This window comes from Tauraco erythrolophus, chromosome 14 (assembly GCF_009769465.1).
Source record: "Tauraco erythrolophus isolate bTauEry1 chromosome 14, bTauEry1.pri, whole genome shotgun sequence".
In the NCBI taxonomy this organism is placed as follows: Eukaryota; Metazoa; Chordata; class Aves; order Musophagiformes; family Musophagidae; genus Tauraco; species Tauraco erythrolophus.
This window is the reverse complement of record NC_141478.1, coordinates 575,521-602,597: the sequence shown is the minus strand read 5'-3', so window position 1 is coordinate 602,597 and position 27,077 is coordinate 575,521. Positions and strand designations below refer to the sequence as shown.

Sequence of the window (27,077 nt, the reverse complement as noted above, 5' to 3'; positions counted from 1 at the left end):
GGAGAAGAAAGCCAACACCACTCCGGCCGCCGCCACAGCCCCAGCAGGGTGCCCCCTACCAGCCCTGGCCCCGCTCACCAGCCCCCCAGGGCACGGGCAGCCCCCTGGGTTGGGGCAGGATGGGGATGGGGGTGGGGTCAGGATGGGGATGGGGTTCGGGGCAGGATGGGGACGGGAGTTGCAGCGGTGGCGGGTGCAGATGACCACGGCAGCGCCACTCCCCATGGGGAGCTGCTGCCCACCCGCTGGCACTGGGCAAAGACGGGCAGGGTGGGGTGCCACCGAGTGCTCATCCAGCACGGCTCTAGCAGGAATTAAGCCGAGGGGGTTACAGACAGCGTCGAGAGAGCCACAGGGGCGACCCGAGCAGCTAAATCAACGCTTGGTATAGTCCAGGCTCGTGTCTCGAGCGGCGTAACTCACTCCCAATGTGCCAGACCAGCCCCGAGAGGGGAGAAAAGGGGCGAGAAGACCCCCAAGACACACAGAGCAGCTCTGCAGTACGGGCTGGAGAGTTCAGCGTTTCCCAGTCCCCGTGCAGGAAAATAAAGGGCAAAGTCCTGCTCCTTCTCACACCTGCTTCAGTTCTACGCCTGCACCTTTGGCAGCCCGGCGTGGGCAGGTGCCAGGGCAGCCCTGAGCCCCCCCACGAGACGGGGCCGGGCTCGCTTGTTACCTGATGAATTTTTGCACTTGATGGACTTCGGAGTTGTCGGAGATTTTGTTGGGGAAGTTTCGGCTTCTGCTTCATCGCTCTGGTTGGGATCCGTGTCCGACTCTTCCCTGACAGCCACCTCGGAGCCTGGCAGGAACGGGGAACTCCGTCACCGTCGGGCACCTGTGCGTTCTGGCCGCGGGTCAGCTCTTCCAGATTTTCCTAAAGTCGGAATCCTTCCAGCCGGGCGCACAGCAGCCAAGTGCAGGAAGGGCACAGAGTCCCGCAATTACCTTGTTCCAGGGGGGCTTTGGGGAGTTTTTGATTTATTTTGTTATTACAACTCACCCCGCTGTCGGGGGCACACAACCCACTGGATGCAGGAGCTCCCAGTGCCACACATGGTACAGGCACCACCAGCCCAGAGGCTCTGCCCAGGGCTGTGGATCACGAGCCCGATGCCCACGAGCTCCAGTCTGGGCATCCCGTGGGCAGCAAAGGGGCACAACACTGTACCTCCCCCTCACAGGCATGGGGAAATCACCCCGGCAGGGGCTGCGGGAGGAGCTGGGGCAGCCTGACCCGCAGCTCCAGCCGGGATCACCTCCACCCTCGCCTACGGCTGTGCCACAGCCCGGCTTCGCCCCGGAGCGGGTCCCTGTGCTGCGGTGGGAGCGCAGCTCAGCCTGCACCAAAATCACCACGGCGAGTGCCAAGGTCAGAGCGTACCCGGGGTCTGCGCTGCTGAACCGCTCCGGCGGGGCTGTGGCTGGGGGGAGCCTCGTCCCCCGCTGCTGCGCTGCGCTCAAAGCCGTGCCCAGGGGCAGCGGCACAGGGGGGCACGGGGATGCTTGAGGGGGAACGACCCGTGGCCTTTGCAGTGCTTTACTCACCGGGCTCCGGCTCTCTTCCCCCCATACCCCATCACGGAGGCCACAACGCATGAGTGACTGCATCACCAGGAGCATCACCACCACCACCGCCACCGCCGCCACTGCCACTACTACCCACACTGCCACCACCACCTCCAACACCACCACTACCTCGACCACCATCCCCACCACCACTGCCACCACTACCTCCATCACCGCTGCCACCACTGCCACTGCAACCACTACCTCCACCACCACCACCACTGCTGCCAACACCGCCACTACCTCCAGCACTGCCATCACTGCCACCACCAGTCTCCGCCTGCTCACGGGGCTGGGGGCTCCCTGCGCCCACCCCTCACCAGCACACAGCCAGGCTGCCCGCTCCAGCCTGGGGCCAGGCTGCTGCGAAGCCCCTGGGCACAGTGTGCCCGTTCCCCCACACATGTCTCTGTACCCACCAAAACCAGCCCCCTCCCCGCCGGTGCCCAGGCTGGAGCCCACTCGCCCGCAGACCCCCAGCCACTCACCCTGCTTGCTCGGCAGCGACTCCTCGGGCTTTTCTGAGGCCGCCTCTCCTTCGTCAGGGATTTTGTTGGGATAGTTCCCGGACACGTACAGTTTGTTTATGTCCAGGGTGGTCTTGCTGAAGGGAGCCACGGAGGAGTACACGCTGGCGTAGCCGTTGGAGGAGCAGCTGAGGGCAGCCAGGTCCAGCGCCTTCCCTCCCGTGATGATGGGGATGTTGAGGGAGAGCTTCCTGCGCCGGCTGGGGGACGAGGACTTGGTGATGGAGAGCGGGGGAGGTGAGGAGAACTTGCGGTTGGCTCGGGGGGACTTGGGGGGCTCGCCGTACAGCAGCTTGTTGTTCTGGCTGTTCGCGAACAGGAGCTCCAGGGACCTTGGCGGAGAGACAGGGAAAGGCTGAGCTGGCACCTGCGAGGCCGGGGAGATCCCCGCCAGCAGCTCCGGTGGCACCGGGTCTCTGGGGCATCCTGCTGGGCAGAGCAGAGCCGGCACCAGCTCCTGCCACCCCCGCTCCCACCGCCCAGCCCTCCCAGGAGCGGGGGCACCTGCAGAGCTCAGGGTTATCCGCTTCCCCGACTTGGGGATATCACAGCTCATGGGGACTGGGTGGAACAGCCCTGGGGTGGCACTGGGGCCAGGCAGGTCTGGGGAGCAGAGGAGCGATGCCACCGCCCCCCCCCCCCCCCCCCGAAACTCCACCGGTCCTTCAGGGGCAGGACAGGTCACCAGCACGGGCACCGCGGCAATGCCACACGCAGCCTCACCGTGCAGGGATGGCACTGATGGGCTTCTTGTAGATGGTGATGAGCTTGTCGAGGACGACCAGGGCGGTGGTGAAGACGCGGTACGAATGCAGGAACGTGTTCAGAAAGTCAATGCTCAGGAACCGCAGGTCCGTCAGCCGCTCCAGGAGCCGTTCCACGCTTGCATAGCGGATCTGCAGGACCTTGCAGGAATTCATCGTTTTACTGAACCTAATGTCAACATCATCACAATACAAGCTGGCATCAGACCTGCAGAGAAACAAGACATCTGTGGTTCCAGCCTGGCACGAGACCAAGAGCTGCTTCACGCGAGCAGCTTCCCCCCGAGGTGTGCGGAGACCGCGGGCAGCGGGACGGCTCCTCGGCACCGAAGGAGCCTCGTTCGCACGGGGTGTCCCTACGGAAAGCGCCAGCAGGAACGCTCCCGGGGGAAGGCGAGGAAATCCGCGCCCCAGGATGGCGGGAATCGTCGCACAGGGCTCGGCGGGTAGAGGTCTGTGCGAAAACCGTGAGGCAACAGACCGTCCCTGGGGGCACCCGCGAACCGAGACCCTTCCCCGTGCGTGACCGCAGCCCTGCAGCACCGCGGGGGTGGTCGATGTCAGGGCAACCCACCCCCGTGCTGCCCCATCCCACCGGCTGTGCCAGGCTCTCTGTGTGTCCCTCCTCGGGCCGGGGCAGCCCTCGCACCCCAGCACCCGCAGGGACAACAGACCCCTGCGCCCCTCACCTCTGGGGTCTCATCTCCCCCCGCTTTGCTGGGAAGAGCCCCCAGTGCCCGCGCACATGGGAACACCACCGGGCACCCGGGGCTTTGGGCAGCATTCGGCTGCAGCAGGAGCTGTGCCGCGGTGCCAGGGAGCAGCGCCCGGCCGCGGCAGCACTCACTTGATCATCTGGGGGACGGTGACCTTGGAGTTCTCCTCGAAGGCGTTCATCATGAGGCCGTTGCAGCGGATGTTGTCGACGCACTGGAAGAGACACAGGTGGGAGGTGGGAGGAGGCGGTGGCGAGGACGGCCCCGCTGCCCACCGCGCTCGGACACGCCGTGAGACAGCCCGAGCTCGGTCTCATCCAGACCAGACACATCCCTGCTAAGCGGTTCTGCCAGGCGTGATGGAGACCGCGGCTGGGAGCGCGCCGCCGCGACGGGCGAGAGCTGCCTGAGAGCAGGAGCTCCGTGCCCACGCTCCTGCACCCCGCGTGGGGGACACATCTCCCGGCTCTGCCACTGCGGACGTGGCCCAGGCTCGGGGTGTGCTGCAGACACAACGGCATCGCGAGAGTTGCCAGAAACCCCCTCTCATCCGTTATCACCGGAATTAAATTCCTGTCCCAGCCCATGCCACGGGATGCTCTTGGAGGAAGACCCAGTGAGGGGCAGAGCGGGGCTGGTCCCCTCACTGCCAGCTCACCCATGGGGGCTCTGCTGGGCAGGGGTGTGGGACGGAGCCCGGCACGGGCAGGGCTGGCCCCAGCTCACGCAGGGAGTGGGACCGGGTGCCACCGGCTGACTGCAGCCAGGAGCCGCCACCTCTGGCACAGGGACACAGGCGAGGGCACGGCACAACAGAGGTGGCCGGGAGGGAACCCCTGCTTAACCAACAACTTTTTCTCTTCCTTGAGGCAGAGGAGGGACCCAAAGCATCCCCCTGCACGTGCAGGCAGAGCACGGACAGACAGACCCTGCTTCCACCCGCTGCGGCTGGGTCACCTTCCTCCACCTGCTCCTCCTCCTCCTCCAGCTGCCAGGCACCAGAAGGGTTTCGGTGACAGCTGGGCTCTTGGTGCACCCCAGCTCCAAGTCACCCTCTGCGTGAAATCGCTCCCCAGGTGCCCAGGGCCGGTCCTCCAGTGCTGCTCCTGCCAGCCCGACGCAGCGAGACCCCAGCCCGCGGTGGGTCCTGACCACCCTGACAGCACTGGGAAAGCACTGGGGGGCAAACCCAGTTGGGCACAGCCCGAGGGCCAGCGGCCGAACCGCCGCCGCCGCACGGCAAATGCTGAGTGTCAATTCTGGGGCAGCGGGGCGGGAATCCAGGGGGGCCACCCGGCCCCGGGGTCTCTGTGCCGACACCTCCTCCCCACCAGCCCGTGCTACCTGGCTGATGTCACTGGTCCATGCAGCCTTCTCCTGCCTGGACGAGGCCACGAGGATAACCGTGAAAGACGAGGAGTCTTTTGGCTCCACCACGATTTTGAAGTCCAGGTGGTCGATGTCTTGCCCCGACGCTTTTGCTTTGGAACAGAAAAAAACAGGCACAGCGGCTGTGAGAAGACTCCCCCACCCCTCCTGCCCGGGCACAGGCCTGATCAGAGTTTTCAGGAGCTCGTTGCGCTTTGCCCACGGCGAGGACGGGACGAGTTTGCTGGGCAGAGGCTCCATGTTCGCAAAGCCAAGCCCATGCACCAGGAACGCAGCACAGCCTCGCTGCGGCAGCCCCCGCGCCAGTGCCAGGGCAGAGCCCAGCTCCCGTGCCAGGGCAGAGTCCAGCTCCCGTGCCAGGGCAGAGCCCAGCTCCCGTGCCAGGGCAGAGCCCAGCTCCCGTGCCAGGGCAGAGCCCAGCTCCCGTGCCAGGGCAGAGCCCAGCCCCTGTGCCAGGGCAGAGTCCAGCTCCCCAGTGTGCAATCCAAAACCCAGCGTGGGGATGAGGGAGGGGGCCCCGCAGGTTTGCACCGGCTGCGGCTCGGCGGGCACGGCTGAGGCCACCTGGCACCTGTGCTGTGGCACTCGCTGCGTCCTCAGGGAGGTGGGATTTGCACAAATGTGCATCTGTTCAGTTCACAGTAAATAACTTCATGACATGCAGCCGGTAGATCATGGCTGCCGCAACCCTATTCCGCATCCGAATTTGCTCCAACGCTGCCGCGGTCGGTTTGGCGCCGCATGGACGGATGGCAGGCACGGCCAGGAGGACGCCGTGTCCATGGCAGGGCACGGTGGCAAAGCTCACCATGCTGCTGCCAAACACAGCAGCTGCCTCCGGCTGGGGAAGGCATTGCCCACAGGGCTGGCAGTAACCCTGTGCCAAGGGGCACTAAGTGCAGCCTCCAGTGGGACCTGGACCCCTGGCACCTGCCGGCCTCCCTGGGCACAGGTTTTGCCCCCCACCACCCCCCAAAACAAGGTGACCATGCTGCAAGCCCCAAAACCACCTGTGGCATGCAGCTGTGCCGTGAAGAGAGTCCTGGGGCAGCTGGGACTTTGTTTTTGAGATGCCCCTGTCTGCTCAGCACCCACCAGGAGATGCACGAGCCAACCCCCACCCCGCACCCATGGGCAGGGGCACAGGCCCACGGATGGCACGGGGGCCTCCTACCGTCCTCGTCGGTGCTCTCCGGCTCCTCCACCAGCGTGCAGTCGATGAGGGAGATCACGCCGTTCTGCAGGGGCGGGAGTCGGGGCTCAGCGGCAGGACCCCCCCGGGGTGGGTGCCCCCACCCCGCACCACAGCCCAGCACCCCGGGGACGGGCACGGGGCCAGGGTTGGGGCGATGCTGCCGAGGGTCTCAGCAGGGTGGGATGCCACCAGCGTGGCATCTGCTTTCACCGGGAAAAGGGGCAGTTCCTGACTGCCGGGACATCGCGGTTTTCCTTGTGCAACCCACCGACCAATTTGTGTATAAATTATTTAATATGAGCTTTAAATTCAGTTTGCCCAAAGTCTGTTCTTGCAATTATCGACTCTTTGCCACGGGCTGTAATTTTTCAAACTGATAATTTAATGCCAGTAATGAGCAATTTCAGTAAGATTCTTGCTCCATTAGCTGCAGAACTCCCGCCGAGCGGCGCGGTGGGCGCACTGGGGAGGCCCGTGAGCGTCGGGACAAACCGGGCTGTGATTTAACTTTTCTTTTGTTAAAAACTTATTTTCCCGAGAACTTGCAATTTCTTGTCTCTGCCCGTGACTCAGAGCTGACAACACGTTGGACCACACAGAATACACCCTGGCGCCCGCCCGCTCCCAGCCCGGTGCCCGCAGCAGGCGGCAACCAGGGCAGGGCACGGTAGGCTCTGTGCCCCCAGTGGCACTGGGAGAGCCCGGCAGGCTCGGGCTGCCGTGGTGCCAGCCCTCGCTCCCTCCCCGTGCCCCAGCACCCCGGGGAGCAGCACCAGCTCCAAGCCTGGCAGCCGCTGGACCCCCAGCCAGGGCTGCTGTGCCCCTACTGCCACCGCACCTTGGTGAGGTGCAGTTTGCCACCGGAGCCCCTGGTGCAGATGATCAAGTGCTTGGAGAAGAGGAAGCACTGCCGCTCGCCCTCCTTCCTCAGCGAGAGGGAGCCCAGCCGCCCCCGCGTGATCTTCCCTTTCTCCGACATCGGCACCTGGATGAGGGACCCTGCGGAGGGGAGAGACCCTGGCATCCGCATCGGGGGCAGCTTTGGGGGGCACGAGCCCCGGGAGCCACAGCTCACCGGACCGCGCCGCAGAGGGTACAACATGGTACCTTGTCTCACGAAGGTCTGGCTGGTGTCCAGCAGAATCTCACAGCCCTCGATAATCATCCTCTCTATCGCCAGGTTTTTCCGAATGTTTTCGGTCTCGCTCACTTCGTCGTGCATTATCCTGCAGGAGCGAGAAGCGAAAACTGGAGCTCGGATGAGACCTGCGTGAGCTTCCCCAGTTCCTTTGGGCACATGGGAGGGGTGGCACGAGGCGAGACCGAAACCGCAGGAATATCATGGGAATCACAGCAGCCACCTGTATCTACAGGGACGCGGGATGTGGGATGCGGGATGTAACCCACACGTCAGCCCAGGCTGCACCTCTGCATCCCAAAATACTGAAACACGAGTGCTTCTTGCTCAAAATCACAAAATTCAGATTCAGGGCAAACAGATCTGCCCTGTCACCCATCCCCTCCGACATCCCTGCTCCTTGAGGAGCAGGAAAAGGGGGATGAAAACTCTTTTTACGGGTCGCACCGGGACGGAGGAGCGCTGGTGGGTTTGGCACCGCCGCAATACGGTGGCACAGGACACGCAGAACGCTCCAGTCTGTGGCCTGGGGAGGGAGAGGATGGGAAATGGGGAATCGCATCCGATTCCCAGGTGCCGGTTGTGGAGACCTAGGAGGCACCCAGCCCCTTCCGTGGGGCAGCCTCCAGCCCCGGCAGGCAGAGCAGGGCAGGGCCAGGCCTTCGGAGCCGCCCCAGCCTCCCGAAACTTGCACTGCGTCGTTACGGAGCCCTGGAAAACGCAGGAGGGCAGGAGATGGCACCGGAACGTCTTGGCCTTCCAAACGCAGAGGGCGAGGGCGATGGGGGCAGGTCCTGGCTAAAGCAGCACAGGGCACCGCCTGCATCCCAGCAGTGGGCAGGGCAGGCGGCAGCTGGGGCACCCGGCCGAGCTCCCCGCAGTGCCACAGGGAGATCTCCTGGCGCCAATGACTCACGAGGGGCTCTGTCCTTGTCGGGGCGGGCAACGGACTCTAGGCAAACCAAGGACAGAGCTTCTCCTGCATCCCACCCCGGCGGGACAGCACAGCCCCTCCATTATCACCTCCACCCGCTTCACCCTGCGGCTGCCATACACACACCGGGGCCAGCCCAGTTCCCTGGCACTGCACCCTCTCCAGACCCTGTGAGTCAGGGGGCACCGTGCTGGCAGCGCGGCCAGGAGCATCTCCGCCAGCCCCAACCGCCTGGGTGCAAGAGCTGCACCCGGTCCCACAGCCTTGGCTGCCAGGACGGGCAAGGATGGGCAGGGACAGGCAGGGATGGGCAGCGGTGGGTCTGACCTGGACAGCTCCTCCAGCTTGGACTTGGCATAATCCAGGCTGTTCCTCTCCACGTGCTCGTGCGGGGTGTGCGCCAGCAGCTCGTGCAGCGTCAGGATGTATCGGGGGATCTGCGGCACAGTGGAGCGGAGCGGGCAGTTAGCCGTGGCACAGGGAGGGGAGGGCTGAGGGGGGCACAGAGGGCTGCAGGCGCCCACCCTCTGCTGCTCCAGTGACATCGTGTCTCAGCCCCTGATCTGGGAGGTCACGAAACCTTCAACGCTCCTCGTGCTAAAACTTATGGAAGAGGGGGAGCGGCGCAGGATGCTGCCCAGGACCCTCCCATGCCCCATCCGCATCCCAGCAGCATGGGGTGACTGGGAAGCTGGCAGCTTCACCCAGACAGGGCAGGTCCCAGGAGCAGAGTGGGACCACCGGGGTCCAAGCCCAGATGACCTTCACCCAGGGTTTGCCTCCCCACTCCAATGCCTCCTGCGGGGCTGGCATTTGCACTGCCCAGCCCGTCCCTCGCCGCCAGCACTGCGGTGGCACCCCCAGGGCTGACCCTGGCACCAGTGGTCACCTGGAACATGGGGTAGGTCAGGAAGGTCTCCAGGGTCCTCTCCTCGCAGTCGGGCTTGGCTTCGTAGTGCTTCAGCAGCTTGTCAAAGTCCCGGTTCTGCTTGCAGTGCGCCAGGATCTGCAGGCTGTACTGGTGGTTCCGCACGAACTCCTGGTAGATGTTCAGCATGGGCAGCAGGATGTCGAACAGGTCGGCTGCGAGCAGAGGGGCAGCAGGAGGTGGGTGTGCTGGTCCGGCTGGTGTCCTGGCACAGCCCCCCAGCTCGTGACCCTCCTCACCCCCGGATCCCCCTCAGGACCTCGTGCTGCTTGTGCAAACCCCGGGCTGGGTTTTAAGGACACCCCATAGAGCTGTGGGTCTAATGGGACCCAGCGATGCTCTTCAGCACCAGCGCCCTGCGCACGGTGCAGCCCACCCCTTCCGCCGCCCGGCAGAGCCGGGACGCAGGAATTGGCTTTCTCGGGGGATTTTTGCTCCAGTCCTCGTTTCCGCGACCAACACGACCAAGCGCCGATGTGCCGTGCGGTGCGTGCGCTGCCAACGTGGGCTGGGGCTGCGTGGGGAGGGGGAGCGGGTACTCGGCCCCACTGGCACACGGGGTGGCAACGCGGCGAGGGGCAACGTGCGCTCACCCAGCACCAGCGTCGGCCAGCTGGATATCCGCGCCTTCAGGCCTTGGTAAAAGATCTGGTGTAAAAACATGATGGTTTCGCTGAAAGACAAAGCAAGGGTGGAAGGACAGGTGAGCACACGGGAAATGATGAGCAATGAGATGAAATGAGTAATGAGAGAAAGCTGGAGAGGGGCTTTGGGCAGGGGTGTGCGGTGACAGGACAAAGGGGCAATGGCTTTAAACTGAAAGAGGGGAGATTTCCATGGGATCTAGGGAAGAAATTGTTGACTCTGAGGGTGCTGAGGCACTGGCACAGGTTGCCCAGAGAAGTTGTGGCTGCCCCAACCCTGGAAGTGTCCCAGGCCAGGCTGGATGGGGCTTTGAGCAACCTGGTGTAGTGGAGGGTGTCCCTGCCCATGGCAGGGGGGTTGGAACTGGATGGTCTTCAAGGTCCTTTCCAACCCAAAACGTTCTGTGATCCTGTGAAAGCCACAGCCCCGAGGGGCAGCGAGGGAGCCTGGGGCTGGCTGGGCAGGTGGCCACACACGGTGGGCGCAGAGAGGGTCCCCGGAGGTGCACAGGGAACGGCAGATGAGGGCGGGGGGGACAGTGAGGAGCCAAGCAGCCCGAAGCTCCCTCAGAAGTCACCCCCGGAACACAAGGACCCAGAGCCGCTGACCGTAGGGGAATGAGCCATCCCCCCCCCAGCCCAGCCCCGCGGAGCAGCACTGGGGGGAGGCGAAAGTGCCATGGGCTGCCCCGCGGCAGCAGCAGCAGCGGCAGCAGAGAGGGGCAGGAGCAAACACCAGGAGCCGTGAGCGCTGCTCCTGGAGATGCTCCCAGGTGGCCAGTGCCTCCGGGGCTGGCTGGCAGGACGTGCCACTGGTGTCAGTGCCGTCCGCGGGGCAGAGCCCTTGCAGCTGCTGTTAAACCCGGCACATCCCGGCGACACAGCGGGAATCACCGTGGCCTGGCTGGAGCCAGTGAGTGGCCCTCCCACCCGCGCACGGCCGCCCTCGGCACACTGCAGCGGCTGTGACCCCCATCGCAGCTGCACCCTCCCCGCTTCGCTCGTCCGTCGTTACCTACGGGCTGCTACCAGCGCCAAAGGACACCGTCCTCCCGCTGCCGGAGCCGCCACCTCGTACAGACGGGCTCCCGGCAGCCCTGACCCACTGCCGAGCCCCTGGAGCACCAGCCCCTGTGGCACCTCCTGCCAAGCACCCAGCAGGTTGCTCACGCACGTGCCCCATGGACGGTGGGCTCCATCCAAGGCTCCGGGTGCCTGGCTGCGGGCTCCTGGGGAGCCCCTGGCACCAAGCGCCCCAACACCCATCCCGGGGAGGGCAGCATGCCCACCCAGAGGCTGCCGGCTCTGCCGGGGTGCCGCAGGGCTCGGGAACACGCGACGGCACTCACCTGTTGAGGAAAATGCTGCTGACGTCGTCGTGCGTGATGGGCGGCTTCTTGGAGCTGGCCGCCATCCGCAGCGGCCGCAGGAAGTTGTTGACGAGGATGTGGAGCTGCTGGACGTACTCGGCCTCCGCCTCCAGCATGCTGAAGACCACCTGGTTCCTCTTGCGCATGCTGTCGGCGTGGGGCGACCTGATGTAGTCCTGGATGATGGTCTTCCACTTCCTGCGGCACAGCCAGCCCCGCAGGAAGCTCTGCACCTGCCGAGGGAGCAGCGGCCGCGTCAGTGCCCAGGCTGGGAGCTGGGTGGGCACCTGCGCTCGGCACAGGGCAGTGAGGGTGCCCCGGCTCCACGCCGAGGTGGGCACGATGGCACCGGATTCTGCCACTGCTCCGAACCCTCCCGGCTGGGAAACGAGCAGCGACTCATTTAAATGCACTTTCGTATTGCGGACAACGTCCTCTTCCCCCTGTGACAGGGATCCGCGGAGGACTCCCACGAGAGGCAAGGACTGAGCTCCCCTGGCACGGCCACACCGGGCTCCTCCCTGTCAGCGGGACGGGGAGGGTACGGAGACTCAGCCCTGTCCAGCACCCCCCAGTCGCCCGCTGAACCGGGGCACCACAGTTTCCCTGGAGCTGGCACCTGCCTGCGCACCCAAACACACACAGACGTATGAAGGCACCTAGAAAAGCCCCCAACCCTTCCCCAAATAAAAGAGCATCCGTGGCACATCCCAGCCCGTGCCCAGAGCTCCGTCCCCACGTGCAGCCGCTGCCCCAACCCGCAGGGCTCAACCTCATGTCCCCTGCACGGGGCAGCGGGTGCCTGCGGCTGGCAGAGGCTTTCCCAGGGGTCGGGCAAGGACAGGACCCAGTCCCCGAGTGGCAGCAGCACCGATCCCCTCTCCGGCACCAGGGGAACACTGAGGCACCTCTGCGCTTGCCAGGCTCAGGGATTGCCTCGCGGAGCAAACCCGACCAACAGCAGGGTCTCCAGCTTTGCAAAACACGTTTTCCTCCTAAAATCCCCCATGAGCATCCTCAGGCCACCACTCCGCCAGCCCCACACAGCATGTGCTGCCACAAGCTCCTGACCCCCGCTGGGTGCCAGCCCCAGCCCCCGTGCCACTCACCCGCCACCACCCACCTTCTTGATTTTCTTGATGTCGCTGTCGTCGTCGCTGGGTGCACTGGTCTGGCCAGCCTGGATGCGCTCGTGGTCCTTGAGCAGGGCAGCGATCTGCGGGCACAGCAGGGGCATGAGCGGCTGCCCCAGCATGGCATGGCACGGCACAGCACTGCCCAGGAGCCGAGGACAAACCCCACTGCCGCACAGTGCCGGGGAACGGCACGTGCCTCGGTGTAACTCCAGACACGGGGACACGTTGTGCTGATTCTGCCTTAGCGGGAGATGGATGGATGAAGCGGAGGAAGGAACGCGGCAGAGCCGCCAGGCACCACGGCACCCCGGCATCCCCGGCATCCACTGAACATGCCGTGGAGACGGGGACTGGGAAATCAGGTTCTGAACTTCAGGTTCTTACAGTAGCTAAAGGGGCTACAGGAAAGCTAGAGAGGGGCTTTGGACACAGGTGTGCAGTGACAGCACACGGGGCAATGGCTTTAAACTGAAAGAGGGGAGATTTCCATGGGATCTAAGGAAGAAATTCTTCCCTCTGAGGGTGCTGAGGCACTGGCACAGGTTGCCCAGAGAAGCTGTGGCTGCCCCATCCCTGGAAGTGTTCAAGGCCAGGTTGGATGGGGCTTTGAGCAACCTGGTGTAGTGGAGGGTGTCCCTGCCCATGGCAGGGGGTTGGAACTGGATGGTCTTCAAGGTCCCTTCCAGCCCAAACCATCCGGTGATTCCATGATTTTAAATCCTGACTGGCACCCAACGCAAATCGCATCCCTGATTCCTACGAAAGCCTTCACAGGCATCGTTCAAACACAAGTTGGAGAGAAAATGGCAGAAAAATCTCAAGTAATTTGCACCCTGAAACTTGCAGATGGGGACAAACTCATCCGGTCACAGCTTTCCAACAGGAATTGGATCCAATCTTGGGAGCTTCAACCTTTTCATTTTTTACCACGCCTCACCTGTACTTTTTCTCACTGCTCCGCTCACTGCCGTGCCCCTGCCCCTGCCCCTGCCCCCCTAGCCACAACCCTTCACAAAGCTGCAGGAAAGGGCAGGAAACAGCAAACAAACTATTCCAAAAACGAAAATTAGGAAAAATGTGACCTGAATTTTGATTTTACAGAAACGCAGGGCAGGGGGACAGCGGCAGAACCCGCTGCTGTTGCACCTCGAGCTCTGGCAGAGATCCCACCCTCTTGGTGTTCCATGCGGAGGCGTCTCCCCAAAACTCCCCACTGCCAGCACTGGCACAGCGGGCACGGGGCTGGTGCCTGGCACGGGGCTGGGGCCGACCCCGACCCAGCCGGCCTGGCTCATGGCACTGGTGCCACCTTGCCACAGCGCAGAGGGCCTCAGCCGGATGCCCGGGGCTGCCCTGGTCCCCAGCACCCCGCTCCCTCCAGAGCCGCTGCCGGAGCAGGAACACGCTGGAGAAAGTGGCCGCAGGCTCCCAGGCACTGGTTCAGCTCCTACGCAGCTCTACCAGTTTCAACCCATTTCATTACATGGGATTAGATTTCGGAAAAGAACTTAGAGAATTTTTTCCTCTCCCTGAGGAGCCCCAAGTCACCAAACGGCCCCTGAGTTTCAGTGTTCGAGAGCACCAAAGCTGTTCCCCGCTCCGGGCGCATCTCGGCCGGGACCCAAGGAGCGGGTTTGCCGGTGCCGGTGCCGTGGTTTTACTTCGGTGTCTTTGTCTTAAATTGAGTGCGGAAAATTTGCACATTAAAGTAGAAGCCGATGATTCAATCCCTGCTTCAAAGCATGTGGAAAGCCAGGTAAAACCAATGTGCCCGGGCACAGGGGAGGGGACGGGCCGTAGCTCTGCTGGGCATCTCCAGTCCCGACCCCTCAGCTCATTCCAGGGGTCACAACACATCGCCCACCTCCCCCGGCCGAACGCTCACTGGGTGCCCCGTGCCCTCACGCCGGCCGCGTTCCCAGGGGAGCGGAGCTCACCCCGGCTCGGAGGCTGGACCGGACCCCGGGAGCTCCCGGCCAGCACCGCACCGGGGTCCCAGGAGAAGCCCCCGCACCGAGCGGGTGCCATGGGCTGCGGCCGGGGCGGTTTTGGGGCCAATCCTGTTCTGTTGGAGAGCTCAGCGGTGCCGAAACTGCTCCTGGGAAAGGCTCCCAGCTCCCCAGGCCCCCTGAGACTAAAAGCAGCCGTCAGCGTGCCCCGACTCACCGTCAGGGATTGCTCTTCACCTGCACTCTTTAACTCAAAAATTCAAAATTTCAGGAAACACCACCGTAAGGACGCGCCGAACTGCTCCTGCCCTCACCGCCTCCCCGGCTGCCGCCTTCGGGGCATTGGGAGGTTTTGGCTGACTCTGGGTCCAGGTCCCAGCCCAGCAGCAGGACCCGCTCCCAGCTGCCTCCACCACGAAGCCGCTGCCCGACCCTCCCTACTGGACACAAGGAGGGGGCCAGTGGCAGCACTGGGGTGCCCCACACCCACTGGCACCACCACTCACCGCACCACTGGCACCGACACCCACCAGCAGCCAAAAGCGGTGGCCAGGCAGGGCAGCCGTATCGATGCCCCCGAGCACCCGCTGCCAGGTGCCTTCGAGATGCCAGCCTCCCTCGGCACCGTCTGCTGAGTCACTTTGGTGCCTCGTCTGGTGTAACCGCACCGCGTCTCCCTCCCTACGACCCAGCACCGCGCGGGACAGCGAACTGCTGTGAGAGCTTCCGGGACGGCTACGGGCCAAGGATCCATGGGCTGCTGCCGCTCCGGGGCCGCTCCCTTCTCAGCGACGCGGCCGTGCCACTCACGGCACGGTGCACACCGATGCCCCAGTGTATGGGGTGCTGCAGCTCGCACCTGGCACACATTCCCTCCCGGGAGGATGCCTCTTTCCTTTTCCAGTTGCTCCCCTGGCATTGCACGGGCTGGCAGACACCGGCGCCAGGCGTGCGGCAAACCCAGGGGGTCCAATCCAGGTATCCAGGATGACAACAGGGAAGGTGGAACGGTAAGATAAGGAGCCCCCACCCCAATACCTGCTCCGGAACCCCAAGGACCACTCGCCAGCCCATTCCCCAGCACTCATTGCTGAAGCGAACCCTTCCCTGCCGCGGCAGCATTCCGGAGCCAGGGATCACACCGAGCACCGCACAAGCACCATGCCAGGGTGGCACAGCCGTGGCTGCTCACCGCACAGCTCTTGCAAGAAAAACTCCCAGCACAGGTGATGCCCTCACCCCTCTCTGCAAGGGAAGGGGCAGCCCAGTGTCGTTACAAGTGTAAATGTGCCACTGCAACGGCCCCCGGTCCTGGCCAGCGTGGCGATGCCACCCACTCGCCCACCCGCGGGTCATCCAGGGGAGTGGCAGCGCGTCCGCAGGGCGATGCCAGGCTCTTCACCTCGGCCTTCAGGCGCTCGATCTCGATCTCCCCGTCCTCGATCTGCTGGCGGAGTTGCTTGGCAACGGTCTTCTCCGTCTCCACGATCTGCAGGAGATGGAGGTACTTCTGCATCAGCGCCTCGTGCTCCGTCGCCAGGTTCCGGTAGCTGCAGGCAGACACGGCCATGAGCCCCTCCTCCCACCGTGCCCCCCGGCACGAGCACACAGCACGAGGGGTTTGCCCTGCGCTTTGCTGGGGGGTGGTCCCACCCGGCGCCCTACGCGCTGCCCTCGCCCCTCCGGCTCGGGGAACCCACGGGGCGAAGGAACTGGGAGCCAGTTCCTGCAGCCCGGGATGGTGCTGCTCCTCGCTGAGCGAGGTGGGGAGGACGTGGGGTCCCCGCGAGGGCGCAAACAGAAAAGACAATGCAAATCTTAGGGAAAGGGTAGGAGGCAAAAAAAACCCCTCAACACCCATATCCAAACCTCCCTCCCTACCGCGTCCCAAAAGTTTAGCGAGAAGGAGGATGCTTGTGGCATAAGCTCTAACGAACATTTGCTCTCGTTAAGGTGCTGTAGCAGATCCGATCTCTCTAATCTGCACGTAACACTCATCTGCCCCCGTTCCGGCTGCCAGCCCTGCGCCCTCCTTGGCCAGACCCACGGCTGTGCCGTGCCAGCTCCTGACCGCTCTCCCATGGCGAGCACGTGGGCTGCGCCACCGCTCCCATGGCACAGAAACACCAGGCTCGAAAACCTCCTCTGACCATTTTTGCTACTCCAGATGAAACCCTTCCCGACAGTCTTGGAACCCGACAGCGAATCGGGCGTTCCTCTGGCACCAGGCTGGGCCAGGCAGTGCCAGCCTGCTGGGGTGGCTGCACTGCGTGGGACATGGTTGGGCAGGCGTGAGGCCGGGGGGGCACATCTGAATGCAGCCTCCTGCCCCTACATGGGGCTGGGGACCAAAGGCGCTCTGCTCTGCCTGCCAGCAGCGCCTGGCACGATGGCTCCCTGCCCGCAGCTGCCCTTGGGCACGGCTTCACCTCCCACACTGCTGGCGGAGGGCGATACCTGGCGTGAGCGATGGCTGCCACCCACTCGTCGCAGTCCTTGGCATCCTCGGTCCTCAGCTCCAGCGTCTTCTGGTTCTCGTGGTTGAAATTAACGGTAAAGTAATGCTGGGGAGCAAAGAGAGGGTGAGGTTACGGCCACCGCGAAGGTGCTTTACGACCCGCCACAGGTCACTTCACTTAAAAAATAAACAGGTTTAGAAATACCAGGTGGGTGGCCAAGACGTGCTGCCCTCGGCGCGCGGGGGAAAAGCTGCTCCTCGCCAGTGCGGTGGGTGAGGACGGGGCTGAGAAATGCCCCAAGGAGAAATCCCGCTGGGCAAAGCCCAGCCTCCAGACAAACCTCAAACCACCAAGACCAGGAGGCTGCGGGTGGTCGCCTCGGGGACAACCCTCACCCGGGCAAAGGGGTGTTTAGCTGGGCACAGCACCAGGCTGCCTGCATCCCCTGCCTGTGCGGGCACTGGGCACCCTCGGGCCCCGAAACGAAGCCCCGCTGGTGCCTGGGGCTCCGCGTTGGGCAGAGCCGCGGCCCCACACCGCTAACGGGCAGCGGGCTCAGCGCGGGGCTATTTTTAGCCTCCCTTGACATTTGCAGTATCTGTGCTAATTGCGCGCGCTGGCAGCCGGCGGCTGGGGTTTGTGCTGCTCCGGTGCTTTCCTGCAGTCTCCTTGGAAACAGGTACCACGCTGCACTGCCGGATGCTGCCCGGAATAACTGGGCTAAAACAAAACCCGCTAGAAAAAGCTCATCCTGACATTATCTGCTCCTCTGCTCGGTTTAACCAGGGATCCGAATTAACACGTATCTTGGTGAAAAAAAAACAAACCCAACCCCAACCTGCAGCAGCCGCGTGCTCCCCAGTGTGCACCCCTGCTCCCCGCGACGGTGGGCAGCAGCTGGCCACGACCGCAGACCCTGGCACGCCATGAAAACACAGGCAGGCACCACAACATGGGGCTGCAGGCAGGGACGGGCAGTGGGTGCTGCAGCGGGGCAAGGCTGGCACTTGCCCGGCACAGCCAGCCGCTCCGGCACCATCCCCGTCCCTGCGTGGAACACCGGGGGTACTACACACCACACCTCCCCAAAACAGGGCTACGTCTCCCATCCCCATCCTCCCCCTCCCCGGGCATCTTTACTCTCTTGCCCTCCCCACCCCTTGTCAGGCCCAGGGGTGCCAAGGGGAAGGATCTCCTGATGGATGCAGGGGGCTTTCAGGGCAGCGGGGACGTGGGGGAGCCGGGGTGCAGGCAGACACTGTTCCGGGTGGCAGCACGGACAGACAGACACCCAGCACCCCGCCCAGCACCGTGCCCACCTAGGGCTTGCGTCTCGCTGGGCAACAGCCCAAGGGAGACCCTCCAGGCTCACTCCGCCTGCCCGGGTCCTGCAGGGCCGGGGAAGGGGGTCCCGGGACCCCCACCCTGCCCGGGGGCCACCCCAGAGCCCTCCTTCAGAAACAGCTTTCGCCTTCGGGGCAGCCGGTGACCCCTGCGGGGCTGAGTCTGCTCTGCTCCACTCCAGGATCCTGCAGGTGCAGCATCTTTCTATTGCTGATCCTGCGGACAAGTTTTCTCCCCATGGAGCCTTCTCCATGGTAAAACATCCCATCATCCATCTCCCACCCCATCCCCATCCCACTGCGGCCAGGTCGCTGAGAGCTCCGGGCAGCCGGGCTGCTGGCTCGTCTCCGGCTGCAGGACACGTCTGGAGCTGCAGCAGCTCCACAGCCCTTCGCTTCTCACCCCCCCCTTCTCCTCCCTCCCACCCCCAAAGGTGTTTATTGGCCACGAGACATCTCCGATAGAAAATTCACCCAAAAGTTTTGGTCTCTGGAACTGTGCGGGCGGTTACACCTCCGCCTTGTGCCCATCTCCCACATCCCTTCCCTTGCAACGGCGCTAGAAGAGCTCATCGGATCAGCAAGTCTGGAAATCCTCCCCCTTAAACACCAACTCGGGAGCACTGCCAGCCGTGCCAGGGCACTGCCAGGCACTTGCTGCCCAGCCCTGCTGTCCTGGCCACAGGGCCCAGTGCCCCCGCGAGCTCCCGGTGCCATGGGGACAAACCGCCTCGACGCCGCAGCGTGCACATCCACCGCGCCGCGCTCCACCGATGCCAACAGCCAGGGCTCGGCTGAGTCCCCGTGGGACTGGAAACATGGGGAGATGCCTCCATGGCTCCCCTAAACCAGTCCCTTCCCAGTCCCTCGGGGATGACGCAGCACCCACATGTGCTCCCGTGGGCGAGCGTACCCACTTGGAGCTCTGCGCCTACGGGCAGGACCGGGCATCATGTGGATTGGCGCACCCCGATCTCACCCAGGGCCCTCTGGAAAAGCAGCGTCTTGCTCAGCTCTGGGACTTGCTGGATTTTAAAATAAGGGCTGGCAGACCCCGCGGCAGGGACCGGGGCAGGGATCTGGGACAGGCACCCACCCTGCCTCACCCCCAAGTCCATGGAGGCACCTCCCAACACACTGGCACCGAAAGCGTTCCATCTGGCTCATCTCATCACCCAGAAACTCCCGAAGGTTTTGCCAACAGCGGTTCCTACACTGCCAGCAGCGGAGCCGGACGACGTGGGGCTGCGGCCGGGACGGTGCGGCCCCGACGGCTGCTCCACGTGCGATCACAAGCGGGTTCCCGCGAGCAGCCGAGCGCACGTGCCGCAGCTCCCGCGGCGCTCTGCTCCATCCCCGCACAGCGCCCAGCAAGCGCAGCGCGCCCGCGAGGAGGAAGTTATTTTATATTGGAATAATAAAACTCCCACCACCTTTTATCTCCGCCTAAATTGTGATCCTTCTCCGTGATCGCAGCGACACGGCAAACTCGACAGCCCAGAAGTGTTTCCAGCGGCGCTCACGGTGTTGGGGGCCGAGGCGTGGGGGCAGCGGGAAAGACCCCCCGGGTGGAAGGCAGGGAGCAGGATCAGCCCTCGCCATGCTGCGTGGCCCCCCCTGCCCTGTGCTGCTTCTCACACCCGCGTCGTGCTCGTTTGAGACCTCGTTAACCCACAGCCATGGGGGTACCGACACCCGGTACCCAAACCACCTCTCGCTCTCCTGACGAGCTAAGCAGATGCAATTCCTTAAATCCCTCATTACAGGGCATTTTCCAGCCTCACCCATTTCCACGGTGCCTTCAGAGCATCCGCTGCGAGATGCACGGCCCCACTGCGGGATGCACGGCCCCACTGCGGGATGCACGGCCCCCCGGTCCCCGGCACTGCAGGATGCACGGCCCCCCAGCCCCATGGCACTGCGGGATGCACAGCCCCCCAGTCCCTGGCACTGCGGGATGCACAGCCCCCCAGTCCCTGGCACTGCAGGACGCACAGCCCCCCAGTCCCTGGCACTGCGGGATGCACGGCCCCCCAGCCCCATGGCACTGCGGGATGCACAGCCCCCCAGTCCCTGGCACTGCAGGATGCACGGCCCCCCAGCCCCATGGCACTGCGGGATGCACAGCCCCCCAGTCCCTAGCACTGCGGGATGCACAGCCCCCCAGTCCCTGGCACTGCAGGATGCACGGCCCCCCCAGCCCCCTGGCACTGCGGGATGCACAGCCCCCCAGTCCCTGGCACTGCAGGACGCACAGCCCCCTGGCCCCTGGCAATGTGAGAGTTTTACTTTCACTGTGGGGAAGGGTGAGTGCTGGACACTTACCGAGGCCCCAGACGTGCAGAGCCCCCCAGGCTGCATGAGCCCCAGCCAGGGACACCAGAGACCCCCGGGGCCTGTCCCCTCTCCCACCCCAAGAGCTCGGCAGGCTGCTCCCGCATTTCACCGGGGCAAGACATGGCGCATCCCCGGCAGCTGGCGGGAGCCGACCCCGTCCTGCAGACCCCGTCCCGCAGACCCCGTCCCGCAGACCCCGTCCCGCCGAGGGGTCTCGCAGGGAGACGACCACAAGCGTTTTTCAGCAGAGGCAAACGACGCCTCTTGCTCCAGCCCCAAGCTCAGCAACATCCAACCCCACAGTTCCACAGGCAGCGCCAGCACCGAGACTCCCGGCTCCAGGAGACGGTTTGCCAACGCGCCGTACAGGGATGCACGAGGTGCCGGGCACGGGCAGCCCGAGGGGCGCGGGCAGGACGGGGCCCAGCAATGCCCACGCAGGCAGGGGCTGCTCCTCCGGAGCCCCGCAGCACCGGCCACCACCGGCAGCTCACGAGTCCATCTCAGCGCTGGCTCCCGGTGCTGCCTGCGTGGTATCCGCACCGTGAGCAGCCCGATTAATTAATTAATTAGTTATATCAAAGCCCTAACCCTGGATTATATATTGGACATTCCTACTCCGGGCACATTTTACACGTGAATATCGCCAGCGCTGTAACGATTCTGCGCCTTCGTATTCGCAAGAAACCCACAAATCGGGAACGAGCCACCGCCGCGTTCGGCTCATTGCAGGAAGCTTGGCTAAAAGTATGGGAGTTTAGGAAAAAAAGTCTTAATCTGAAGTTTATAAAAATTCAGCAGGCTGGATGTTGTGGGAAAGACCCACGTGAGCAGCTCATGGTGAATTAAGTTGATAGGAGGAGCCAAACAGCTTAAGCCAAGAGATCCAGAGGTGGATCCATCATCAGAAGTGGTCCAGGCGTTTAAAAAAGATTTTAAAAAATGAAAAATATCCTTTGAAACTTTTTGATACCCTTTTCTTTCACAGCTTTTTTGTTTTACAGGTGAAAATGCTCTCAGCCTTTTTGCTTTATCAGAAACCAACCTCTACTGTCTCCCGATCTTTGCCTATAAAATATTCCCATACCTATTTTACTACGTCAGCTCAGATTTTGGATGCACAAACCCACTTTTTCTCAACTATCCGACAACCAGCAGCTTCTCTGCCAGGATTCCCGCTGCCCCTGACGGAGCTGCTGCTCAAGCACCTGGCGACAGACCTGGAAGCTGGAGCTCGAGCACCTGAGACGTCGACGCGGAACTTAACGCCGGATCTGGAAAACCTCAGGAAGGTGTTTAACGCCTGCGCCGGGGCTGGGGACAGGCGGGTATTTACTGCTGGGCACGTGGCACCCCAATGTACCCGGACACCATCCCCAGCCTCGGGGCCGTGTGGGGACACACACTTTGCACTCATGATGATGCACAAAGGGCAGCTCCCGATCCCAGTGGATCTCAGCCTTTCGGAAAACCATTCGGGAACATTAAGAACCCCACAGCCCCGACCGCCGGCACTGGTGAGCACGTTTAACGTACGCACCTCGCTCAGGTCACACGTGCTGCTAACACCCCTTTGCCCGGTCGGTGCTCCCGCTCATCCGGAGCAGGGCCCACAGCCCAGATAACCCTGGCCAGCCGGGCACTTGGCAGAGGTGCCCAGGAGGGGAACCCAGCATCTCTGACCCCCCCTGAGCATCCATGGAAAGAGCCAGGGGGTCTTGGGGGCAGCGGCCACTCGTCATTGCCACGGGGGCTGGGACGGCAGCATCCAGCAAAGGCACCTGCATCTAACACCAGATGCCTGGCAGCTCTGGAAGAGCCATCACCATCCTTGTCTGCAGAGCGTCCAGCAGCGGGCACCCATCCAGTCCCACCTGCAGGGACAGGCACAGCTGGATGCCGTGGCACACGCTACTGCACCCACGGAGAGCTGCCCGAGTTCTCCTGCTGCCTTGGACGGCTCCGTCAGTGGGGCTGGGGCTTGGCTCTGAGAGAGCCGGAGCTGCCGGGCTGGCTGTGGCTGCTGCAGGCACCCAACAGCCACGAGGGTACCCAGGCATCCCCCAGCTCTGCTTCCCACCAACTCTTCCAGAATCTCAGGGATGGGTGCCACCGGACAGGGTGCCCTCAGTGACCGTGCTTTGTCCCTGCTCAGCACCCGCTACTCTTAGTGCCACCGGTGCTGAGGAGAGACGTGGTTTTCTTGCACCCTCCACAGCTGTGCAGGGAAACGAGCAGGACCGGGGCTGGACATGCTCCAGGGAGAGGGAAGACAAACTCCTTCTCCAGCGTGGCAGTGGGAACCATTTCCACAAGCCTTCTCCCATCCCACCGGGAAACCATAGCCTTGCACACCCACCCACTGCCCGCCTGTCCTCAGCTTTGCCCCACGGTACCAAACACTTCCTGGGGTCTCCCCGGCCCCCCACAGTGCGGAGGTCACCCATCCCTGGCAAATGCTCCAGAGACAGGGAAGAAAACCTGCAGGTACAGGCTGCGCGCTCGCAAGAGCGGCCCTGGCTTCGTGGGAATCAAGGACTCATCGCTCCGGAGAGCTTCCGAGTTGGAAGTCAAGGGTTCGCACGGCGCTACCACTTGACTCAGCATCCTGAGTTAGCTCCTCGTTATCCTCCTGTCAGCTCTCGTCTGAGGCACAGATGCTGCCGTTAAGGGCAACTCACAGCACTGGGGCACAAGTCTGCAAATCCGACTGAAGGCTGGATCCACCGTGATTCCCGCTGCCCGACTCCCGCGCGATGGGGAGCCCTCACCCCACGCTGAGGCATTCCCGGTCCTGAGCACACGGCCTCGAGCTCGGGAACAGAGCAGCTCCGGACATCTGTGCCTGCTCAGCTTCTTCACCAGCATCTCGCTTCAGCTGTGCCCCACTACGTGCAGTGTGCCCCCCCGGGCACCCTGTGTCCTGCCCACCCTCCCCTGCAACGCACGGTCCCAGGGGGGTCTCTCCCAGCCCCTTCCACCGAAAGGCAGGAGACGTGAGCATGTCAAAGCACATCCCAGCATCCTCACCCTCAGGGGGCCGGGGACAGCAGGTCCCGGGGGGCAGCATGGCCCAGATGCCACAGCGGAAAAAAAAGGAAGGTTCACCCCCCCACACCTCACCCCAGCACCGCCGGGCACTCGCCCATCGCACCGCTGGCACCACCGCCCCAAGCAGCCGTAACGCCAACCTCCCACGCCGAGCGGGGCAGCGCAGGCGGACCCGACAGACCCTTCCTCCGGGCCGCAGCCTGAAGCCCACCCAACAATAAAACACCTTCCAAATCAAACTGATTCGAAGAAAATTTCATTTGCGGAAAAACATAATAAAAACAGAAAATAAAGTTTGCAGAGATGTCCAAATCCCTCCTTGGTGTTTCAGTTTTCCAAATAACTTTGCTCTTTCATTCTCACACGCACTGCACGCTAAAAATACACTGCATTCCCAGCAAAAAAATCCCCCACCAAAGCAAAATGCATGAACTTTAGGAGAGGGGGGTTTGAAAGACCCACCTTTTAAAATTTCTCTTTTGTGGAGAGCTTGAAACCTTTTAGGCTTTACTCCAGTGAAGAAGGAATCTAAACCTGAAACTCCTCTGCTGCAGGGAGCACCGTCCTCAAAGCTCCAGCTGAAACTGCCCGGAGAGATAAACACCCTCAGAAAACAATTACTGGAGATCATGGGCAATGCTGGAAATTTCCTCAGTGCCTTCCCTTCAAAGGAAGGTCCGGCGATGCTGAACAGAGCTCCGTACCAGGTCAGCTGGGAGAAAACGTATCTGGTTTGCAGAACTCGGACCCCTCCGTCCCAGAGAGCTGCCGGTTTCGCGTGCCGTTTGCTCGGCTTCGGCCTCCCGCACAGTCCGTGCTGCAGACCTGCACCAGAAACATCCCGCTGCTCCCCTACTCCGCCGTGCCATTAATTAGTTTGCAAAGCAGTGGGCATCCAAGCGCTGGAGCACCTTCATCAAAATTTGCCCTAATGAATTATACGGAATCATGAGCCAGACGCGAAACCTCGGTGAATCGGTGCAGATCAGCAGCCTGGTAAATATTTGGTGCGGCAGGATCTCACGGCGCCGTGACGGCGGCCCCTCATTTACACCAAGGATAAATCTTGCAGGTGCATTCTGAACTGGAAAGGGGCTGTGACATCCCCCCCTTTAATGTCTACCTGGTGGAAAATCCCTCCTGCACAAACACGGGGAGTCGGAGCCTGGCGAGGAAGCTCGATTTGAGCCGAACCAGGAACGAGCAGAAGCGACGATTACGCTGCCACCGAAAGGGACACAGCCGAGAAAACAGGAGAGCAGCGAGACCCCCTGCAGATGCAGCCCCTTCCTTGCTGCTACAGCCCACCCCGCAGCACCCAGGGGGCTGCTCCGGCACGGGGGCCAGGACTGCGAGAAGGCACAGCTGGTGCAAAAAAGGGGTATTTTGATCCAAATAGGGAAATAATCCCGTGACCCCTGCCACGAGCGAGGGGACGTGCCAAGGAGCAGTGGTGCTGCACGGCTTCACTCTCGTGGCAGGGCTTTTTGGCGCGCTGAGCGCGCCACGATTAGCCAGAGGCAATTAAGGGGCTTCTTTCCCCCCAGGCAGCCCCCGGCCCCAGGCGGGTGCCCGCGGGGCCCGTCCCGCAGCCGCTCACCACCACCCCCCCGGAGCCTGCTCGGGCAGAAATTATGCAAGATCTGCAGAGCTGGACCCAGAACGCGCGGTGCCTCCCGCCAGCGCTCAGCCCAGGCTGCCCACACCCAGCGTGGGGGTCCGGCACTGGGAACACCACCCCCGCTCCTCCTTGCCAGGGGCTTCCCGGTGTCCTCTGCGACACGGGCACCCAACTGGGCGAGTGGCTGCACCCCACACACCGCATCCGAGGGGCGAACTCAACCGCAGCAGGCTCCTCTCCACACTCAGGAGACCGGAGGTGATTTTGGAAGCTACGGCAGTGATGGACGAGGATTTGCACCCCACTGGAAGCCAGTCCTGCCCCCCCGCACTCCCCCCCCCGACCTTCCTGGCTGCTCAGACCCACCCGAGCTCCAGCAAACGACACCAGACAAACAAGCCCGAGGCTGCCAGCCCCGCTCGGTGCCACCCTGCCCACCTGGGCAAGGCGCAGTCAGGGCAGAGACACCCACCGCCCCCAGGCCCGTGGGGGCCGCCGCCCCTGCGCTGCCGGGGGGGCCGGATCCTCCCAGGGCCTCGCATCCTCCGCTGTTCCAGCGCCCGTCCAGCCGCAGACACGAGCAGCGGGCAGGGAGCGCTGCGGGCACGGAGCAACCCGGCCTGTGCCCCGGGGGGGCCCCGGCTCCGCTGTCCCCCCGCCCGCGGGGGGGATGCGCCGCGCGGCGCTTCCAGCCGGGTCCGTGACCGGAGCACGAGCCGCACGTGCGGGGAGCGGGAACGGGGAGAAATCCCGGTGAAAACAAGACCCCGCGCCCCCCCTCCCCGCGCTGAGCACCCTACACCCCATCGCCCGCGCCACGGGGCTGGGGGCGGCTCTGCCCCCCGGCAGAGCCCGGGGGGGCTGCGTCAGGCTGGGGAACAGCGGAGCCGAACGGCCGAGCCGCGGCGCGGACGGCGCAGCCCCCCGGGAGCCCCTCCGCGCCCCGCCGGGCCACGGCTCCGACCCCTCGGCCGGGCCGGTGGGGCCGCGCCGCGGACACGCGTGGGGCTCCGCTGCGCCAAGCGCCGCCCGCCGCCGCCGGGGGGCGCCCCGCGCCGCAGCCCCGCCGCCAATTACCGGCGGCTAATTACCGCGATGGGGCGGGGGGGGGTCCGGGCAGAGCCCGACACCCCCATAACGGACTCAGCCGCGGCCCCGGGGTGCGCTGGCAGCACCGCAAGCCCGGGGAGCAGCCCCCCCCCCCTTCCCCGGCACAGGCCAGCCCCATCCCCCGGCCCGGTCACGCGTGGGGCAGGTCCCGTGAGCCGGCGGGAGCCCCGAGGAACGGGGCGGCGAGCGCGGGGCAGAGCCCCGGGCGGGGCCAGGGCTGGGACCCCCGCGGGGGCGGCCCCGGCGCATCGTCCCCCTCCGACAGCGGCCGGTGCAGCGGGGGGCGCCGGCCCCGGGCCCCCGTGGCGCCCACCTGCTTCTCCAGAGAGTCCTTGGCCGAGAGGGAGGGCTTGGGGGAGGGCGCCCGGTCGCAGACGCAGCCCTCGAGCAGGTAGAGCCCCGAGGGCCGGGAGCTGGAGTCGGTCTCGAAGTAGAAGAGCATGTTCTGCAGCAGCGCGAACCACTTGGTGTGCCATTTTGTGTTGTCGGAGCTCCGCTTGCTCAGGTAGCCCTTCCTGGCGCCGTCCTTCTTCGCCAGCAGCCCCAGGTAGGTGACGTGCCCGTCATTGAGCCGCATCCCCTTCTGCATCTTGGTGGGCACCGCCAGCTCCTCACATGGTCCCCGCCGGGCGGCCGGCGGGCGGGTCCCTGGCGAGCAGCCGCAGCCCCCGCGCCCGCATCAGCGGCGCCCGCTGCCCCCGGAGAGCCGGCGGCCGCCGCGGCGGCTCATGCCGCGGCCGAGCCCCGCCGCCCTGCCCGCGCAGCGCTCGCCTCCCGCGGCGCCCGCGGCGGCGGCTCTGCCGGGGGAGCGCCGCGTCCCGGAGCCGCGTCTCCCGCAGACGGGCGAGTCATGTGATGCCGGAGCCGGCGGCGGCACCGGGAGCCCGTTAGCGCCGG

The 27,077-nt window shown here is 64.1% G+C and overlaps 1 protein-coding gene across 2 annotated transcripts in view; it reads right to left on the bottom strand.

Moving 5' to 3' along the window:
* RASGRF1 (Ras protein specific guanine nucleotide releasing factor 1) overlaps positions 1-26,769 on the bottom strand; it is a 36,420-nt gene extending 9,651 nt beyond the window's left edge. For both annotated transcript variants that reach the window (XM_086620656.1, XM_086620657.1), the window contains exons 1-16: positions 26,494-26,769; positions 16,717-16,823; positions 15,662-15,809; positions 12,298-12,390; positions 11,154-11,407; positions 9,754-9,833; positions 9,122-9,315; positions 8,560-8,669; positions 7,268-7,386; positions 6,999-7,159; positions 6,140-6,203; positions 4,921-5,057; positions 3,708-3,790; positions 2,820-3,068; positions 2,058-2,428; positions 677-802 (exon numbers count right to left, since the gene is read on the bottom strand). In XM_086620656.1, the coding sequence (XP_086476782.1) occupies positions 677-802; positions 2,058-2,428; positions 2,820-3,068; positions 3,708-3,790; positions 4,921-5,057; positions 6,140-6,203; positions 6,999-7,159; positions 7,268-7,386; positions 8,560-8,669; positions 9,122-9,315; positions 9,754-9,833; positions 11,154-11,407; positions 12,298-12,390; positions 15,662-15,809; positions 16,717-16,823; positions 26,494-26,769 (2,572 nt within the window). The remainder of the gene's footprint in view (positions 1-676; positions 803-2,057; positions 2,429-2,819; positions 3,069-3,707; positions 3,791-4,920; positions 5,058-6,139; positions 6,204-6,998; positions 7,160-7,267; positions 7,387-8,559; positions 8,670-9,121; positions 9,316-9,753; positions 9,834-11,153; positions 11,408-12,297; positions 12,391-15,661; positions 15,810-16,716; positions 16,824-26,493) is intronic.
* Positions 26,770-27,077: the final 308 nt, after the last annotated feature.